The sequence below is a fragment of the Agelaius tricolor genome, unplaced genomic scaffold, assembly GCF_023055355.1.
Source record: "Agelaius tricolor isolate 1412-34295 unplaced genomic scaffold, bAgeTri1.0.p SCAF_4, whole genome shotgun sequence".
Taxonomy (NCBI): Eukaryota; Metazoa; Chordata; class Aves; order Passeriformes; family Icteridae; genus Agelaius; species Agelaius tricolor.
The window spans coordinates 15,660,064-15,674,946 of record NW_027269264.1 but is presented as its reverse complement, the minus strand read 5'-3'; the positions used below and the strand labels follow the sequence as shown (position 1 = coordinate 15,674,946).

General features: G+C 34.7%; 1 protein-coding gene across 1 annotated transcript in view; it reads right to left on the bottom strand.

The window, feature by feature from the left end:
• The window catches only part of ADAMTS19 (ADAM metallopeptidase with thrombospondin type 1 motif 19), a 132,866-nt gene that overhangs the window by 37,036 nt on the left and 80,947 nt on the right, over positions 1-14,883 (bottom strand). Inside the window, exons 10-13 of the mRNA XM_071424720.1 lie at positions 14,681-14,831; positions 7,481-7,582; positions 4,604-4,734; positions 2,880-3,049 (exon numbers count right to left, since the gene is read on the bottom strand). Coding sequence (XP_071280821.1) covers positions 2,880-3,049; positions 4,604-4,734; positions 7,481-7,582; positions 14,681-14,831 — 554 coding nt within the window. The remainder of the gene's footprint in view (positions 1-2,879; positions 3,050-4,603; positions 4,735-7,480; positions 7,583-14,680; positions 14,832-14,883) is intronic.

The following is a 14,883-nucleotide window of genomic DNA, read 5'->3' as shown; positions in this document are numbered from 1 at the left end:
ATTAGCGTAAGAAGTTATCTTAGACACAGGGAAAACAAAAAAGATTTCGATCCATTTCTTAGCTGTTTGAAAAGCTTGGGGTTTTTTCTTCCTAGAGCATGCTGTTGCTATAAACTTGGCCTACACAGTACTCATGTCATGCTCATTGTTGCAATTAAGAATATACACATTACAGCTGTTGGAATATTTTGGTTGTAATCTATACTTTTATTCTCCTATATTTTTGTCAGATCATAAATATTGGTTAAAAAAGAAAGTTAACACTTTCCAGACCTTCTAACTGTGCAGGTCAAGGAGAAAAAAATGAAATAACTGACACACCATTGGAAGAAAAATATATGAATTTACGAAGTTCACATTAAAAAACAACAAAAAAATCCCCACAAAACCCCTGGAAACATCATTCCTAACATTTTTATGAAGTTCAAGCAATTTTCTAAAAAATGCCTAAAACATTCTGTAAATAATTTCTAATTATGAAAGAGCATAAAAATGTAGTAATATCCTATGTGTATCCATGTATTCCTAATGGCCACATTAGGAAGTGGTGAGACAAACAATGAAGTTTGTCTCACCACTGTGAAAGTAACAGCAAATAAAAGAAACTAAGTCTCTCCTCAGTGGTCAACCAAGTACAAAATGACAGGATTTTTTCATATCTTTGTTAGCAAATGTACTTACTCAGAACTTCCTAAATCTGTTGCAGATTTTTAAAAGGATAAAAGTCAATCCTGAACCTGAAACTGATTTCACTTGGACACAATCTATGCCACTCTGACTTCATTCTGACTTCTAGATTCCTGGAGTGCATTTTTATTAGTAAATTAAACAGTTCCAGGAAACATTCAGGGGCACTGGAATTCTACTGTCTATACAGCTGAACTGTAAAACAGTCTATGCCACATTTTTTTGCATGTGCTAACTAGCACCAGCTCCGTCTAGACTGGAAATTGCCATCTGCAAAGGACTGTTTTCAAAAAAAGTAGTTTTAGCATGCAAAGGAGCAGAAAAGTACAGACAGAGGAGTTTTGTGCCAGCTGACTTACACAACACAGAGTGGTCTGGGCACATTTAAATTACTAAAATTGACAGAGCCTCAGGGTTTCACTAGAGGACCAGTACCAACAGATGTGATCTCTTCTGCCAACATGTGAAGCTAGTCAGACACAAGCCATCTCCAGCTAAAAAGCAGCCTGAGTTTGTGCCCTCTGCATTCCCGTTACCCTCCTTAAACAGTAAACTCAAAGTTCCCTGGGGGCTTTAAGCAGGTATCAGCATTTTGTAAATGAACACAAGATTGATGACCTAAACATTTTTTTAAAGACAATGAACTCAAAGAGACAGCAACTAAACAGCACCAGACAACTTAACAGACTACAGGAGATCACATACAGCAAGTATTTTGGACATGGTGCACAGTTAGTGTTAACTAAGAGAGCAAACATTTAAGGATTTGAGAATAATGTAAACTGGGACACAGGCATTCTCTGGCTGGTCCACTTTTGTTTCTCCTGAGGGACAACTCAAGATAACAGGATCACTCAGAAAACAATTAGATCTGTACTCATTAACATGGCACAGGACAGTGTCAAGATTTCTTCATTTGAATTAAATCATATTATTCAAAGCCAGATAAACATTTAGATCCTTTAGGATATAAATGATGTGTTCCTGTGCTAAAACAAAATTTAGTAAAACAAACCAAACAAATTGACTTGATAAGCACCTTTGTAACTGTTGGAGAGAGTTCTTTTTACAATGAAATGAACTAACATACAAGCCTAATGAAAATAGTATCAAAAGTTTTCCTTTGGCACCTTGAGAGAAGGCTTAGAAAAAAAGAAAAACACTTTCTCGAGTTAAACCTATAATATGTTGATAGCAAAAACAGTCTTCAATGCTTTCTAATGTTTTCTGATAAATTGTTTCAAGAGTAAAAATAATTTACAGTAATGAACTCCTTAAAATTTGGTAACACACGCTCATAGTACTGCTGTGTCATTCTTGGGTTTTCTTTATAACAGCTTGCTATGATTTTGTGAAGTTCTCAAGTCAACTGTTTTCATAACTGATGTGTTTTTGTTGTGCTTTTTTCTTTGTTTGCTTCTAATTTCAATAAATTAAAACACAAGAATTTACAGAAAATTCAGTGGGGTGGAAATTACTGTTCACTTTTCTAGTAAGAAAGAATTTGTTTTCTTAGTCACTGATGTTTTACCCCAAAATTATTGTTGCAGATAATGTAAGTCTGACCTTACTATACTCCCACCTGAGCATTTTCCTAATGATACAGTATTTAAGCAAGTTTGTTGCATGGAAGCATGCATACAGTATGCCAGGACTTCGTATGCAATAGGTACTAGGATTTATAGAAATCTTACCAAAGTTTACAGCACACATTATCTACACATTGCTGCCAAATCAAACGCTGATATGTAAAATACTCCCAATTTTAAGTTTTCTCCTCCCCCAAAAACAAAGGCTCACAACATCTGCATTGTCTCTTTGGCTTTGTAGGTAAAAAATATAACTGATATAGCCATGTTTAATAATGGAGCATTACTCCAGAAAGCTGTATTTCTGAGTCACTTCATACTACAATTCTAATTAAAAAGGAAGAAGTTGACTGGATTTTCATTTAATGTAGTTATTACCTATTAAGAAGGACAATTTCAATAGGAATAAAAGATAAAATATTCTAGAGCATACAAAAGTACCGCTAGATCTTGTCTGTGAAATTAAAATAACTTATCAAAAATACTGGATTTGAGGTTTGTTTGTTTTAGTTTTACCTACATCTTTCTTGATTAACCACAATATCAACAAGCTGGAAGCCATTTAAACAGATTATAAGAACAAGGGAGATAGTTTATACTTACCATCATCAATGACAGCTTGCCACTGGTGCACATGTTTCTGATATGAAGATCTGACACTGAAAGCTTGGCACTGCCAGTCCCTAAAGGCAGGCACTCCAGCAGGACAAGAAGGATTTTCACATACCCTATACTGCATTGTGGGTCCATGACACTGTCCTTCAAGGCCTGAACTAGAAAAGATGGCATAAATACAACCCTTTACTGTTGGCAATTTTTTGTCAAACTTACAGTATAGTTTACTTATGGTAGACACAAATTAAAAATAGCAGGGTTTTTTGTTGACACTTAGCATTCAGAAATCACCCATGAAAAACTTAAGTCACAGAACAAAACATGTTTGCCTTCTCTTTGTACTGGTTACATTACATATGAGGAGTGATGTTTGCTAAGCCACAATTTACACTTAGCCACAAGAAAGCATGAGGACTAGCAGGAGTTCAGTCAGGAGAGCCTCAGGTACAGTTTTGATATAATTGAGATTTTTGTCTATCTGGGCTGAGCCAAAGGGCCTACTGAAAGGAAGCAACACCTGCAGATTTGCTACCTCTCCTTTTTCTACAAGTGTGGTGTTACAGGGTTCAGACAAATGCTTTGTTTCTCTTTGGTCACTCCAGCTGTGCTTGCAGGTGCTAATGAACAAATGCACAAGAAGAGATAACTGCAGAACCTGGAGCTCATTATTTGGAACTTTGCCTGGGACCTGGAAAAATGAATTAATGAGCATGAACTTAAGACATCCATAAATTCTAGAAAGAGCTTTAAGGTATACAGCTGAAAGTGGTGTTTAAATGCATTAACTATGAAAGAATTCTGCATATCAAAATTTCTGTTAAATCCTCATGCTTTTCTATAGCCATATACAACTTTTCCTCAAAATTCTTTATGCAAATGTATCTTTTTTAAACCCCCTGCCTATTTTACACCAAAATCTGCTATACGGTTTTCCATAATTCATCATTTTCCCCCTTATATTATTCTTTTTTTAAAACAGTTGATTCGAGTCTTACCCACTCTGGACTAGTTTTCCCTATACTTGCCTTCATTACTCCACTCTGTTCCCACTCCTATGCCTATATTTTCTTTTCTTTTTCACTTGGTGTATAAATGACACACAAAAAATCAAATTGGTACTGAGTAATTAAAAGACCTTTTAGGTGGTCACTGAGATATAGTGAAACGAATTTAATTCAAGTGAAAAGTAAAAGCCTTTATCCCCAAAGGCAGAAGGTTTTCATTTTCACAAGATAAGGAATCTAAATTCTGTTTCCAGATAGTCTATCTAAATGTCTGAGGAATGTCTATCTAAATGTCTGAGGGTAGAAAGATCTCTTCACCAAACTTTCAGTTCCTTGGTTTTCCAGATGAGAAGCAGAAGTAATTCTTCTCTAGTTGAAAAATTTAAAGACTGGGATTACACACTAACAACCTGCAAGTCAGAAATTTTAAATTTAAGTTTCTGTTGCTTCTTCAGGTGAAGCTTACAAAGAAAGTTTTATTCTTCTATTAATATTATCTAGGGTCTTGACAGAAGCAGAAAAGATGAAAAATAGTGTTGCCATGCAATAAAATACCTGAAATACCCATTCTTCTAAGTGTTTTTCAGTATTCATAAAGTATTAATTGCTTAGATAAAGGCCAACTCTATCTTCATGGGGTCCTGTTCTGATGTAAATTTTGTTCAGAAATTCTGATGAACAGCAATGGAAACCTGAACTTGTTTTTACCCAGGGCATTTGCGTTGTCGACTGCTGATTCCAGTGTTGCAAGTGCGGCTACAAGTGCTCCATGCACTCCACTCCCCCTCCATGGGCTCCGTGAAAGAGGTCCGATTGATACAGTCTCCAGCCTTACACCACTAGGCAAAAATTCAGCTCTTAGGTTAATAAATCAAGGCGTATGCAAAACAATTCACTTCTCCACAAGCCCACAGGAAGCACAACGTAAACATTTGGTTCAATACATCGTTTTTCAGATGTATTCAGATGTATTTCAGATGTATTTCAGTCAGATATATTTTTGCCTAGTACTCTCCAAAGCTTTTTTATCTGTCCTAGTAAATGCAACAGTCAGAGACCTTTCTCTGTTTCAGTGGCCAAGGAGCAGTTTCACTTCTTGTCCACAACCTCAAAAGTAAGTTCATTTCCAATGAAGGATATCTTCTTCATTGGAGGTATCCATAATATGCTGTCTCCCTTCATTTTAGATCAGGCATTGCCTAAGAAAGGATTTTAGGGTCCAACCCAAACCTACTGCAGGGATCACTGTCCAGCTGAACCGTGCAGCGCAGTGTCCAGGGCCGTTCTCAGGACTTGCTCAGCTCAGCACGACAGTTCCCACCAGCAGGAACTTCATCATCCCTCATTATCCAGTGACAATTTCAACAGAAATACATATTAGAAGTAACAGAGAAAATGAGATTTTGTTCACCATTTGTATTCAAAGATAAAATGGAAGCTTCAAAAAGCTGATATTGAGAAAGTCCATAGAATTTCTGGCCTTTATTAAAATAGTAATAAAAAATTTAATGATCTTGCATGCATATATAATTTACTAGGAAAACTGAAATTTCTCACTCAAAAATTATCCAGTCACTATTGTTAAGCTTTGTAACCTATGTCCCTATCTCATACAAATCACCATCAACTCTGCAAAAATTAGTGCTTTTTCAAATTATACCAACTTAATATCTGTCCCATGTATTAGGAAATAGAGGAATTCTCCAGCCTTAGAAATTTCATGATTCAATGATTTAGAAATTACAAAGCAAACAATGATCACTTAATGCCATTAACATCAGTAATTTAACTAATTTCTTTTTACCTTCTGAACTGTTGGTAAATCACTGTTACCAATGGATAACAGACTTCCCAAACAGTCTCGTATTTATAGCAAAAGAAAAGGCATCGCTAATGTAATCAAGAGACTTCTGTTTATTTTAGAACACACTTCTCTAAGTTTTAATGTCTATGCTGAATCTTTACCTGGTAACCTTCTCACCTACAGTTTGAAACTGGTTTTTACTGATCAACTGATGTTAATTTTCTCTCTTTAATAATCACATTACAATGAAGGCATAATTATTCCACTTTTAAAAAGTCTTTATAGGCAGTCTCCATCTTTATATTAGATTTACAACCAGAAAATATAAATTTTGTAATGCTCTTGGATGTTTCAAACCAGAAATGCTCATATACATTTAAAGTTACTGCTTCAGATAAAATAGAAAATTTTCTATTGAGATAGCATCTGCTCTCTGTGCAGCCTAAGGGATTTTTTTAAATTCTTGACTTAAACCCCAACCAAGTAGGACAACCTATGCAAATGACATTTCCATCACTTCCTAAGACCCTAAGAGGAGCACAAGACAACAATACTTATTTCCACAAGACCAATAAAAAAACCCCAAAGCCAGTGACTTGTGTAACCTAAACCTCATCCTGCACAGATAATAAAGCAAACAAGAAGAATAAATCTTTCTTATCCCCTGCCATGTTTTGGTGATGTATGCATCGTTTTCTACTGCTATACATAAATAAGCTATGTCTCTAGCCTGGCTCAATGAGCTGTTTTAATTACAATCAGTAATTGTGTGTAATCATCATAAGAGGTTCTGCTTTCTTATTCCATAGCATGGGCAGGCCAGTCTCAATGTAAAAATTGTGATATCAAACAAAACTCATGTCTCTTACTTTCCAGGTATTGACTTCAGACAGTATCAACTACGAACTTTATCAGAATTAAAATATTGAAGCAATTGTCATTATTTTAGAGATATGAACAGAAATACAACCTGTTTTTCCTTTAGCATGTTATCTGAACATTTGATATTAATTGATTGATTTGATTTTAGGAAAATGATGAGTCCTGGTGAATGTAATATGACTCAAAGAGTAAATCACTCCTGTGGGAAATGGCTGTCAGCACAGTATCTTGAAAACCCCAAGACATATGTATGCTCTTTCTCTGTTTTCTGTTTGAGGTTATTTATATTCATTTACAGATATATACAAAGATTATAAATAATTTTAACTGCAAAGCTCTTGAAGGACAATTCATCTAAGTCTGATTTAATGTGTCTGTGATGGCATGCTTTTAATAGAATTTGTCACTCTTTTATGTGCATGGGATTACACTCTTTTACACCATATTTCTTGATAAAACTTATCCTGAAAGGTTTTAACAACTATCTGTATCAATTCCTTCAAAGAGACTATTTCTAAATCTTAAATCATAGCTGAGAACTCTGTATCTTTGAAAGCTTAAGTTTCTATTTACAGTTGGAAGAACAACAATTGCATTCTATTCATAAATATGACAAAAAATGTGAAAGAATTTGAAATAAAACAGCGTAAATATTAAAACATCTGTCTCTTTGGCTAACCTTTTTTTAATTCACTGGTTTTAGGGACATTTCATCTCTATTTTTTTCATCTCTATATTATAAAATATATCATATATAATACATTCAACTGTATATAGCTTATTTTTATGATAATTGAGGTAAGTAGGAACTTTAAAGAACAACAAAGAACAATTCAGCTTGTTTCCTTGAATGCTAGATGTTTGGTATAATTGATATTGCTTTTCCACCAGAGGCATACCTTTCCAGTGTCACAGTCTGTTCCGTCCATTGGTGGATCCAGTTTAGTTTTGCATTCCTTTTCACTTTCCACCTTACACCACAACCCAGTGCAAATGACATGCTGAAAACCAAACAAAGAGTAAGCACAAAATTGATCTTATGCAAAATTACTTTCTGCATGCAGTCCACTAGTTTGATGGTACTGAAATACATTTGAAGACATATTAAACATTAAAAAAAACCAAGTGGGCAGATTCTGCTTAGACTTTCATTAATTGTGCTTCTCTACGACTTCCAGATCCCTCTTGTTTGTTCTACCCCAATGACTGCTGCTGTCATGCTCTTCAATAATTCATAATTCCTCTAGAATTCACTTATCACTCTAGAAGAAAAATCCAAAAGCCATCAAACTTGATCTCCACAAAGAAGACACAAAGTTACCTGACAAATGAAATATTTTTGCTGGAAAGAAGAGAAGGGAGATGACAGGGATGCAAGTCAGCAATGAATTTTAGAGATGGAAAGAAAAGCCCTCTGAAGTATCAGAACAAAATACTTTTTACTTTACTCAAGAGAAAGCCAAGCCTTGCAGGATGCTGGCTCACATTTCCCAAATTTTCCTGGCAGCTTTCCCTATTTTTTCCCTGAAAAGTCTTCCTTCTCCCATGGTTTTCAGTCAGGACTGCATTCTCCCTGCTGTCTGTTCCCCCTTAATAATAAAACATGTGGAAGTGAAGAGAGGTCACGTGAGGCTGAACTGTGGCCTGAGTATTACTGCATATGCACAGTGATCCTCCACAACGGATACTGCCCAAAGAGAGGCAAGAAGGATCAGGAGAGGGGGAGGTGATGCAAGCAGGATAAAAGATAAAGAACAGCTGGGTTTTTTTAAAACAGAGCAGCCAGAAGACCTGCTTTTTCTGAGTGAAATGATTTGTTATATTGGTACACCCGGTAAGAGTCTCTGTGCCTTTTTACACTATGGATGAAAACCTTGTCATAAATCTTATGCTACCTTGAAAGAAGACTAAGAGCAGACAAAACACAATTCAACGAAAGATTGTGTTTGAACCAAGGAACAGGGCAGTTCCATTGGGAGTCTTACATGTAAAAATGTGTGTAAAATCAGTTATCAAAAAAAGAAAAAAAATCAAAGATTGTAGAGAGGTCTGAAGCATTGTACGGAAACAAGAGACAGGATAGCAGCAGTCAGACTCACTCTTGATTCATTCTGTAGCAGTTTTTTGCTGAAGCTGAGCTAGCAACACAACAACCAGCTTATGTACATCTCCGAAACACAGCTACAGAAGTCCTATCCTGTTCCTGGGTAATTTTAGCAAGAATTTTTCAAGTAACAAACTCTAATTTCTGTTCTTCTTCATTGTTTTTTAAACAATGTCGATGATGACAAGAGTAGATCAGATACAGTATCAGATGTTCATGACAAATTAGGAAATGAAAGACATACTGTTGATAGCACTCCACAAAAATATATATTAATTTAATTGTCCTAATTAATTTTTTTCATATCTTTAAATCTTCAGTTATGAGCCAATACAATTGTAGAAAAGCCATCCAGATTTATCCAAGTTTTTAAAAAATACAGGCAAATTTTCTCTTGTGACATCACATTTTTAAGTTTTTCTTTCCCCTAAACACTTTGATTGTATGCTTAATTTCACTTGAATATGATTGCAGAATGGCTTACAACAAACAGTTCTTTACAAATCTAGAAATAATTCTTCTAAATATAGAGAGGCATTAAGTCAGATTTACAGGGTTTTGGGTATTTTGAGTACCTAAACACAGAGACATACTTGAACCATGTAAACTAAATCAAGAAAATCAAATCAACACTCTTTGCTTGCTAATGTACATTTTATACATCTCATATTTCTACAAATTCTTGTATACCACCTCCCTTTGAGCCATGACCTAACTTCCCCAAATAGAAACTATTTTGGGCTTTAAGTGAACTGCATTCTAAAAACACTCACTTCTGCTAAAATAAGCACTCAGTATTAGACTTTAATATTCCCCAAACCCAAGAAAAAGGAGGTATGGAATTACTAAAATCGGTAGTTTACTTGCAAGTTGTTTTGCTTTTTTTTTTTTTCTCCTAGGCTTTTCATTCTAGTCAAATCACAAATAGACTCTTTAGTTACTGTTCAGACTCTGTTGCAGAGGTATGAGATATGGAGATTATTGTCAGTATCTTTATTTTGACATTTAAGGATTTTTGCATAAGGCCAGGGAAAGACCGTAACACAAAATATAGTTTTTTTATAAGCAACCTGCAATGAAGCAGATCCAGACTGATTTGAAAGCAAACAGAAATATGGAGGAGACTTGTGAACTTTACAGCCACTTCAAAATCAGGGCACAGACTTCTACACTAGGATTTTACTCCTCTTAAAAGAAACTTTCTTCAGGCAAAATACGGATAGCTAAGGTAATATTCACAAAGGTTTACCAGTTATCTATAAGTATTGTTTAACAGCCATCACAGCTTTCTTAGATGAACCAAGGGAAGGAACAGACACTGGAGATTAAAAACTTATAATTGTGACATTAGCCTATTTGCAATCTGTAAAATATTTACGCTGCAAAACAAAATATTGCCAAGCACACACAAAGGATTTTTTTTTCTTTTGAAAGAATGTGTTAGTCATGAGTTTTTAACAGCAAAATCTTGTAAAACAGAACATGGAAGTCACAATGCATTACAGAGGTCACTCCACTTTTGGAGTTTTGTGGAGGTTTTGTGTCTGTTTCTGTCTATTTAATTAAATTAGTAAGGCAGGTCTATGTGAATCAGAAGAATACATTTCCAATCATGTAAGCATATGGAAAGAAATTTCAGTTGAAAGGAATGACCAGAGACAAAAAGGGAATTTTACAACAGTATTTGTGCAAAGTCAAGATTGTTTAAAATGTGGTGGTTGGGATGAGGACAGATATTTCACCAGGACTATAGTATTTCCATTACTTTTCTAGTTTTCACGTGATCTTTCCCTGAAATGCCTTAAAAATCCCCATGAAATATAACCAGTCTCCTACTTCTTTGCAAAGATCACAGCTGTGTTATGACAAGAACTGTTTTAGTGGAACTGACCAGATAGCATTCACATCCTGGACTTTAATCTTAAAAGCCAGTATTTAATAGTTCAACAATTGCATTAAATTGTCAAGTTTTACAATCCTGTTTAATCATCAAGAACTACTTCTGGGCCATGATCTCACTATCTGTTATGTGAAACAATGTTAGGACCTAATTGATTCTTGCATGAGACATCATGGGCATAAAAGCAAACTTGGCCCCCTTAAAAGGTAAGCATGGAGACACACTATAAATCTTGAACCTGGAGATCCACTCATTCTTTTCTAGGGTCTAAAAATTTTACCTAGGATATGAAAAAAAGTCTTTGAATGAAAATGTAAAGGAAAAAATAAAGTCACCATTTATGAAAGGGGAGTAGGAGGGCCTCACTTAGGAAAATGCAGGAGTAGGACTGCAGTAGCTCCTTCAGTTCTTTGCTTCATTCATTAAATTAAATAATAAAGAGGAATTCTTGATAGCAAGGGAACATCATTTGCACCAGTAGCATTTCTCAGAGGTTGCCATGTAATGCAACTGTGAATGCAGTCCTAAAGTATTACTGAGTAATAACAATTGTAGAAAATTGTATCTCAGCAGAAATGCACTATTGATTGTACCACTGATATTTGTAGAATAAAGATTATTTTTCATCATTACTCAATTGTTTCCTTAGTTAAATAGCTGTTATATGTTGCTTAATGAAGAAGACTGTATGGGATTCTCTTCATTAAATAATCTCCCAGCCTCAGAAAACTTAAGATTGTGACATAGTTCATAATTTATCTTTTACACAGTTTTACTGAAGTGCATGAACTGTTCAGCAAGTAGAACATGCCCAAAAAATCCTGGGCTATAAATTGTTGGATTTACTGACATTTAAATGAACCTTAGAGGAGTGTGTTTCTCTCATTTCCTGGCTTGCGGACAACAACTATAACCATAATAAACTTCCAGTTACTGGCAGAGTAGGACAGACTATACAGAGATTAAAAGAAGTAGTCTGGATATCATGGAATATTCAGTGATTACCTATGCATAATTAAATAATCATTGTAATAAATTAATACAGTTATTATGTAATATGTAATGAAATACTACATTCAACTTAGAAAGATATTCTAAATATTGATTTCTCCAATAGCAGCCACAATAATTTGTACAGTCAAGACAGTGAAATTTGAGTCACCTTCATATTAAGTAAAATGCAATTAATATTGCAAGGTTAGACTCAACATATTTGTTACTTGTATCTAACATGTTTTTATTTCTGAAGAGGACAGAATAAGCAACTAAGTAACTGTGCTTCACCAATAGGTGATCTGGGTGTTGCACAGTCCATGTGCTAGAATTCATGAAAGATTTCTGGAAAGTTTAAATGGTCTGCTTCTACCTGAATTCCAATGGTAACTTTCTTTTTCTTTTCACACATATGAAAAAAACATGTAGAAGAAGGACAACTTTCTAATCCTCTGGGCTGTACTCTATCCATTGATCTGAGTTTCCCCTTCACCACAGAAATGTTATTTCTATTATTTAGAAATTCTGTATCTAACTGGATTAGCAGTAAACTTCCCTAATAGAAGAGATAAATTTAAGACTCACAGTACGGAACAAAAGAAGAAGATTTGAATATAGTGCCTAAGCTTTCTGCAGTAGCTCTTCATGTCTAGAAACTGAGCATCAAGTTTCTTGGACTTTTTTTTTTTTTTTTGTTGGGAGGAAGTTGAGAGTGTAAATTTTGCTTAGATAGAAGAACACAGAAGAAAAACAACAAGATGACTTTACCAAGGTCGGGAAGGAAGCTTTGGAAAAATTCTTTTCTACTCTCACCATGTTTTCTCAAATTTGTCCTTAGTGTCATTTATTCATTTCTAATAGATCCAAGGTTCTTAAAAATTCATTACAGTAATTTCTTGGTTCAATATTTCAATATACAATTTTCAGTTTAGGGTTACCAGTTTTGCAGAAGATTTTGGGAAAACTGAAGAAGATTCTTCCCATTGCTGTCTTCTCCGCAGTTGATACTGAGCTCTCTTTTTCTAACTGTTAAGACCATAAGGTCATCAGGTAGCAAACACATTTGGTTTTATGATGAGAGGTAAAATTAAATTGCAGTTTATCAGGAAAAAAAGCATAGTTGAAAAAACATAGGCCTTTTGTATTGTCTTACATCATTACTATATTCTTTCTTCACAGCAAACTTGGATTATACTTGGATATAAATTAAAGTGTTTCATTTAATACAAATATTTAATAATATTTAATAGTATAGTAATACTAATATTTAATATTACAGTAAAATTGTCAGAAAGTTCTGTTGATTTTACTATAAATAAAAACATTTAATATAAATATAAAGCAATGATCCCATAAGTAGGAAAAAGCAGACATATTTATTTGGCTGAAAATAATTTTTTTAGCTGAAAGGTGTCTTACATGCAGAATGTCAGAAGAGGGGAATGTGACTGAAGATGACTAGAAATGGACAGTTAGCAACAGGCACCTAGAACCTAAATAATCTCCATGCAAACAGCTGAACTCTACCCTGGTAATATTCACTGAATTTAATTTTCCTAATATTTCTAAAATAATAATGTAAACCAAAGAAGCCTCAGAGTTAGGATATTGAAGGACAAATATTTACTGAATCTATGACAAACACAACAGGCATATGACAACTTGACTATCTGAATTTAAATATATGAATAAGAACAAAACATAAAGGTAATAGGAAGAGAATTTATCCAGACAAATGAAAAGCATATAAAGATTTCTGTTAACCAACAGAAAATCTTGGCATTTATCTCTTTCTTCAATTACTTTTGAGAATCTTTAACTGTTAAAGAAGATCCACAAGAAATACTAAAGACACTACAATTTCCTTGTTCAAAATAGGCTTCTAGAGAATGAAAACCAGAAATTACATCCTTCCATTGAAAGCAAAGTACTGAAAATCAAGACATAGGTTGAAATTCATAAAAAAAGCACTTGGAAGTAATGAAGAATATCTGTAGAATTGTGACATTGAGATTTACTGCTCATATTAAGAGGGAAAAAGTTTTCAATAAGACAGCTAGAAAAATATCCATTAAACTACAGCTGTTTTTTCCTTTTCTCTTCAACTATACCACTCTCAGCATGCCTTAGTAGTACATGCACTGCAATGTTTCCTTTGAGAATCTTTTAGATAAAGATTAGTTTAAGTGAAAGTCTCTGAAAAAACAGTACTATGTCCAAATTGAAATCGGGAAGAGAACTGAAGAAGTAAAGGAGAAAGGAATTATGTTTTCCTGTTTACTACTCCTAACCTTTTCAGGCTATCTGCCCACTGAATCCTTATGAAATTTTATTTCACAGTTCCTCTAGTGTTTGCTTTATCAATCCATACTCCATGCTCTTTACATATTTGTATATCGTCTTCCCATCTTGTCTTGGCTAGTGTCTTAAGGGCATCAAATATGTTTAGTCTCTCCTGTTGATGCTAAAAAAGGTTGACTTTTCTCTGTAAAAATCATTCTTAGACTGCTTCTTCAATCAGATGAAGATCATAAAATTATGAAGACCTGCTCAATTTTGCTAACCTGTCTTTTCAAGGCTAATATAGTGACACTGCTTCACACTGGCATGAAGCAAGGTCAGCAAACTGACTTAAGTACTGGAACTCGTCTTCTCATGGCACTGTACAGCTCTGCCTGGGCTCAGAGGTGCAGAGGGCCCAGTTAACACCACTGTTACTGCTCCAAATTTGCACAGGCACAGCATAATCTTCTGAAGGTCAGAAAAGAATGTCTAGTACCCAAGCCATAATAAAATGGAACCTAAATAATAAATTGCAAATATTCCACTTGCTGCAACAAGGTGTCTTAACACTAGAAATATCTTATGTTTCTAATGTACAAGGGAAGTATCAGTAAAACATGCTTCAAGATATTCAGAAACCTAAAGCAACACTTACAAGATAAACCAATGTATATGTGCATATTAATTTTTGGAAAGCAAGTGTAAAATTCTTACTTCAAAGATACCATATTCTCTTTCTATCAAACACATGTACAAAAGCTACTCTCACACAAATATTAGATGGTAGATGCATTTTCTGAAGTACAGACACAGCCTTACCTGCATTTCTTGGCAAAAGGAAGCAGTTGGTCCAAAAAGAATCTGACACTGCTCATCTGCAGTGTACGTCATTCCTGGGAGCTTAGAGGGAATAATCACAGAATTGAGGCTCTGAGGATTCGTCTGTACCAGACAGTTACTGGCCTTTGACCTGGTAATATGCAGAGATTCATACACTGAGAAATCCGAGGGTCTGATTGCCA